This window comes from Tupaia chinensis, unplaced genomic scaffold (assembly GCF_000334495.1).
Source record: "Tupaia chinensis unplaced genomic scaffold, TupChi_1.0 Scaffold000627_1, whole genome shotgun sequence".
In the NCBI taxonomy this organism is placed as follows: domain Eukaryota; kingdom Metazoa; phylum Chordata; class Mammalia; order Scandentia; family Tupaiidae; genus Tupaia; species Tupaia belangeri.
Genome location: NW_006160147.1, coordinates 531,086 through 537,217, shown reverse-complemented (window position 1 = coordinate 537,217; position 6,132 = coordinate 531,086). Strand labels below are relative to the sequence as shown.

The 6,132-nt window shown below is 59.7% G+C and overlaps 1 protein-coding gene across 1 annotated transcript in view; it reads right to left on the bottom strand.

The window, feature by feature from the left end:
* LGR6 (leucine rich repeat containing G protein-coupled receptor 6) overlaps positions 1-6,132 on the bottom strand; it is a 135,763-nt gene that overhangs the window by 126,039 nt on the left and 3,592 nt on the right. The window contains exon 2 of the mRNA XM_006159347.2: positions 5,976-6,106. Within this exon, the coding sequence (XP_006159409.1) occupies positions 5,976-6,106 (131 nt within the window). The remainder of the gene's footprint in view (positions 1-5,975; positions 6,107-6,132) is intronic.

Genomic DNA, 6,132 nt, shown 5'->3' with positions numbered 1-6,132 from the left:
GCCCCCACCAGCCCCCACCTGCCCGCCACCAGCCCGCCCATGGTCTGCCCTGGCATGGCCCCGGGGGGCGCAGTGCCAACCCCTGAGCTCTCCCCCACCACCATGGCCTTTTGCTGCTTCCAAAATAACTCTCCGCTTGCTGCCCAAGTTTGGCCTCTCGGGTGTTTTTCTCCTCCTGGGACCTGTTCTCCCTGTCTGAAGGGTAAGAGGAGAGACCTGAGTCCTTGTTAGAAACTGGGACGGGCCCCTCTTTTTGACCAATGGACCGGTTAGCACAAAGGGGCTCCCACAATTCTGAGTCAAGAGTCCTTTTTAATTTGGCTAAAAGGAATCATCGTTTCCCGTGGGAGGAGGGGGCTGGACACTTCCCCACCCCCATCTCCTATTCCTTCCCAAGGCATCCAGAGCCCTAGCAGGACTCCCTGGCCTTGGCCCTGCTCCCATAGACTGAGTTCCGAGGCTAGGGTCACCCAGCCCACTAGGGGTAGCTCGGAGGCTGACCCTTACAGCCCCTCAGGTACAACCCCAGGCAGAAACACAATCCCAAATGCCTAACGTCCCTGTCTTTCCTTGGGCTAGACCAGAGGATTCGGGCCAAGGACCTCTGTTTCTGGGGAGACACTGGCACCTCCAGATAGCGCAGTCCTGAAAGTCCGGAGAGTCTCTGCTCAGGTACCAGGCCTGACTCCTCCTCCAGGCAGCCCTGGGAGGGAGATGGTTTTCGTGTCACCCTAGCCCAGGAGCCCAAGGGTCCTAGCCAGGGTTCCCTGAAGGTGGATGCCGGAGGGTGCTGTCAGGAAGGAGAGTGAGAAGGAAGGGCATTCTGAGGGGCTCCAGGGAAGGCGGTGGCGGCATCCTAAGCCCCACCTGTCTCTCTCTGGGCCACGGCGGCTCACTGGAAGCCCTTGAGAAACGCGGCGGAGTGGTCAACGTTCTCAAGCGTGCTGGTGGGAAAGGCACGACGCTTCTGCTCTTCCTCACGCCCTTCCAGAGACCATGCGTGTCTCCGTCGTAGACACGAAGAAACGGAAACTTTGGAGAGGTGAGGCGCTTGGCCCAAAGAGCACGTCTCAGTGCTGGTGGAGCAGAGACTCCAGAGCCCACGGTTAACCGCAGCTGGGCAGGGCCTCAGCACCCAGACACCCTCTCCTGTGCCCTGCCTGTCTGTCTCCTGGTGGGCATGGGGCAGCACAGGAAGCAGGCTGCAGCGTGTGTGGGGCCATCAGGGTGGAGAGCCCATGGAATGGGGGGAAGGCGGGGTGGAGTGGGGGCGGGCTGGGGGCCAACCCAGCTCAGAGCCAGGCTTTCTTCTCCCCCGCCAGCCGCCCCACCCGGCCGCGCCCCATGCCCACTGCTGCCAGAGCCGAGAGGTTTCCTTTTTCTTTTGCCTAGAGCTGTTTCCTGCCTTGCCTTTGAACTGGGGTGTTGGCTCCCCCACACTCACCCTCCTCCAGCGACCCCCTGGGTCTGCCTTCTGATGGGCCCGTCCCCCCAGGCTCCGCTTTGCAATGAGGCTGGCATAGGACATCCTCAGAGAACCCCGTTTCCTGGAATCCCTCTACCTCTCCCACACCCTTTTCTGCCCTGCCCTGGTCTGAGTGCTGCTTGCTGCCCTTCCCTTACCACCCACTGCCAAGCTCCCAGGGGGAGCTTTCTCTGTCCTGCCCTGGAGCAGGGTGCTCAGAGCGGACGACTTTCTGCCTTCCCTGCTCTCTGGATTTTTAGCCAAAATGGTAGGGCACTGAGGTCCAGAGAAGTTTTAGGACTTACACGGGGTCTCCCAGCGATCGTGGGCAGCCTGAGGATTAGAACTCACAAAACCCAAGTTCCCAGCAAGAGAAGGCAGGCTGGAGTCTTCCAACACTGGCTCCCCTCCCCTCCCATGAAGCTCTAAGACAGTACCAGCCAAGAAAAAAGCAGAGCTATCCTGGGTCCCAGTGCAGCCCATCCTACTCCTGGCTAGCTCTTCTCTGCTCACACCCATCCCACACCTTTCATAGAACACTGCTGCTCTTCTCTTTCCAATGCTAATTTCAGGACTTCCTCCTCCAGGAAGACTTCCAGGACTAAAGCTCTTGGCCCTGGCCATCCTAACCTCAATGCTGGCTAACATTTAGCGAGCTCTTCCTGCAGTGCCGAGCACTATGCCAAGCCCTTTGCAAACATTACCTCAGCGAATGCACACAGCAACCTTCTGTGGGACGTATCAGCTCTGTCTACAGACGGGGACATCAGATCCCAGGGGAGGCAGTCAGTGGGCCCTGGGAGGAGACGAGGACACAGCTAGGAGGTGAGGACTCAAGTCATGCTCTGTGGGCACCACTGCCGCTGCTGGCCGCCCCACTTCTCTCCCTCCAGCCTCCTGACTCCATCTTTCAGAAGATGGAGTCAGACATCCCGGGCAGTGATGTGGAGGCTGCGTATTACCTTGAATATGTGTGCGCATGCACGCACGCACGCACACACACACACACACCCCATCCGAACAGTCTGACATGGAGTTGTATGGAGTGGCGGCCCCTCCTTCAGCCCTGGCAGCAGTAGGTGATAGAAAGGGGTACTCGGGGGTGCGTGTAAGTGTAGGGACCTCAAGTCTTTTATGACCCGCTGTTTATGACACCTTTTCTCCCATTGTCTGTTTTCTGACGCTGCTCAGCTCGGAGGATGAAAGGAGGACTCAGAGTAGCTAGGAGACGCTGCCACGCAGAGACCACTCTGGGCGTGTCCCTTGCTCACACGGATATGTGCTGGCATAGAGCTAGAGGCTTCTGCCTTCCTGTCACCACCAGGCCGCGGTGCCCCGGGGCCCGCACCACCTCCTGCTAGGTCTGTTCCCCGAGCAGACCCTACACATGAGACTGTGCAAACCCACTGGGTCTCAGAGACCCTCACCAAGAAGACAGCTGAGAAGAGACTTCTTAGGAAAGAGAGACACTTGCAGTATTGTATTTGCAGTCTGTCCTCCCAGCCTCCGTCAAACAGGGCTGGCATCAGACCCCAAAGTAGTCGTCAAAGCAAAGGATACCAGTTGTCTACAAAGACGTTCCGGCCTTCTCTAGCACCAGCGTGGAGGTGTCTGTCATGAACAGTGTCAGCTGGAAGGAGGGAATCTCACCACCCTGGGGAGCAGTGAATTTTACTGCTGTGGGGTCACAGACTGTGGAGGAGGCCACGGGGATCTTCTGGAGCTTCTCACAGCTCCATCTCTGGCTCCTTCTCAGGCTCTTGGACTGCTCTCTAGCCTGCCACATGCTGCACATCCCAGGGTTTGAATCTCTCTTCTCTCTTGACCCTCTCTGCAGAGGACCTAAGCACCAACCTTCCCCTCAATCCCCAGTGCTCATCTACTGGTTGGACCCAAGCCCCCAGGACCAGCCAAGCACTGAAGAGAAGAGCAGCCCATGGCCAATCCCCATGTGCCTCCCTTCATCCTCCACAGCCATTCCCCTGAGTGCCACGGTCAGCCACTGATTCTGTCTCCCCGACGGCCATTCCCCTGAGTCCCACGGTCAGCCACTGGCTCCATCTCCCTGATGGCCATTCCCCTGAGTGCCACGGTCAGCCACTGATTCTGTCTCCCTGATGGCCATTCCCCTGAGTGTCACGGTCAGCCACTGGCTCCATCTCCCCGACGGCCATTCCCCTGAGTTCCATAGTCAGCCACTGGCTCTGTCTCCCCGACGGCCATTCCCCTGAGTGCCACGGTCAGCCACTGGCTCTGTCTCCCCGATGACCATTCCCCTGAGTTCTATGGTCAGCTACTGGGCTCTGTCGCTCCAGCAGGGAGGCCTGATAGCTCACCTCCACCTCCGTGAATACTCAACAGGAGTCTCAGTAATAACGGCACCACGTATGTGTCCCTCCCCAGGTGTCAGCACTGCGCCAGGATCTTTATACAGACACATTATCTAATTTAATCCTCCCAGAGACCCACTCCTCTCCTCGCACACATGCTGAGCCTGAGGCTAGGTGGTGCTCAAGCTAGCAAGCTCCAGGTGGCCTGAACAGAGAGGCAGTGCCCTCTGCAAGCACCAGCTCCGCGGGGCAAGGCCAGAGGGGTGTTGCTCAGCACCGACTCTCAGTGACCACCCACGCCCCACCTGCACTGCCTTTGAGACTGGGCTGCTTTCCTGGGAAGGTGAAGAAAGAGGTTCCTCTTGGCCACCCTCAGGACAGCTGGAAGCCTGTTGTACACCATCCAAACAGGACCCTCCACACCCAAGGCAGGGGACAGGTCCTCTCACCTCCCTCCAATATTCCAGACCCTCTGCCAGATTTCTCCATTGCCTCAGGATCCACACTCCTCCCTTCTCCCGCTCTCAGCTGCAGACGTGGGGCATTGGGAGAGAGGGGTTTTCTCAGTCCCCAGGGCACACAGGATCGCTCCTAAGATCCCACCTCCACTGGACCCACACACAGACTCCCAGCTCCGGGAAACAGTAGTAAGGCTGTGGCAAAACTTTCCATCTGCATGGGTAGTGGGGCGCTTGGGTTCCCAAAATGCCACTGCACCTCCTCCCCCAAATTCTCCCAGGAAAATAATCATCGCCCTTAGGGAAGACTTGGGTGCTGGGAAAGGAGGCTGGACTGGTGCCCCTCTGGAAGACACAGTTTCTCTGCCCCTTCAACACAGGCAGGCGCCCTTCCTTCAGCCCCACTCTGCCCTTGCAGAGAAACGCTCCATCCCCCGTGCAGGCTCTTTCTAGTCACAGGATCTTGACTTCAAACGAAGCAATGCCTTATCTCCCCAGTGCACAAGGGGCTGCCCTGGGCATAGCAGGGTACCCTCAGAGCACCACAGGGCTCGGCTCAGCTGCTGCCTGTGTTTGCCTCTCCACTACCCCCTGGGCTGAGAAGGACTCCCAGCACCTGGCATCATTTTTTTCCTATTCCCTCCACCGTCCACAGCCTTTTGGAGTGGAAGGGGACAGAGGCAGGTGAGTGCTCCATGCTGAGTTGTGATTCAAGACCCTCCACATCCCAGTGCACGGCCAGCACTGAGCACCCTGACCCCATAGCACAGTGCCCTCTTCCTCACAGCTCCCAAGTCCTGAACCCCAAAACCTGGAGGGGCCTCTCTCCAGCCAGAAGGAGCTCTGGGATCGCACCACTGGGTGGATGTCCCCAGACTTCCCCACCTGCTCTTCCTCCTTGGAGCGAAGGTGATGGAGCCTGGGCAGGGCAAGGCTGGGGCAGGTTTCCTTTCTCCAGAGCAGCGTGGGGTGGGGGCAGGTGGTCTAGAATGTGCCCAGGGGCTGAGCAGCCAGAGCCTCGGGCTCCCACGGGAAGCTCCTCTCTAAGCCATCCCTAGGATAGCCAACCAACAGGGTCCCCTTCACACGCCATCTCACCCCAACTCAGACTCTAAAAATGGTTCTCTGGTTTTCAGCCTCGGTGGCTGCCCACAAATTAGTCTCCACACAGCCTCCTGGGACACGACTTCAGGGAGGCCCCTGGGGAAGCCAGGAGGCCCCAGCAAAGGGAGATGGTGCTGGCAGCTCCCCTTTCTGAGGAGACAGAGGGACAGGGACCCTCTCCCAGCTTCTGGGACCCCCCCCAGGCTACCCCGCCCCAGTGTGGCAGCTAGCTGTGGCAGAGGGACAGACATCGCTCCTGCTCCACTGGGCACCCCTGGTAAGGAGTGCTCACCCCCACCACCACCTCGGTCAGCTCTGGCCGGCCCAGTGCCTTGGGTTCTACTGGAGAAGCAGCAGAGGATGGGCAGCCAGCCGTGCCCCCCTGAGTCTGGAACCCTTGTGCCAAGCTTGGGCTCCACCATGAGCCAAGCAAGGGAAGCCCAGGCTGACCGCTGGCCCAATCTTCAGTCCCAGGCTCTCCCTTCCCAGTCGCGGGGCAGCCGTCCGAAGGGGAAGAGCCCTTCCCAGGTCCCAGGTCCCAGGAACCTAGCTGGCAGGTGCCCCGATGGGGGCCAGGGCAGCTAGCAGGAACGAGAGGGGCGCGGGGCGAGTACTTACAGGTAAGCCGTCAAGGGGTCCAGGTCCCCTGGCACTGCGGAGAGCCCGAGCTCGGAGCAATCGGCCGACAGCATGATGCCGTCCTCCTGGCAGTGGCAGGGGGCTGGGCAGGCGGCGGGGACCGCTCGGGGCTGGAGGACGCCGCCGGCGCACGGGG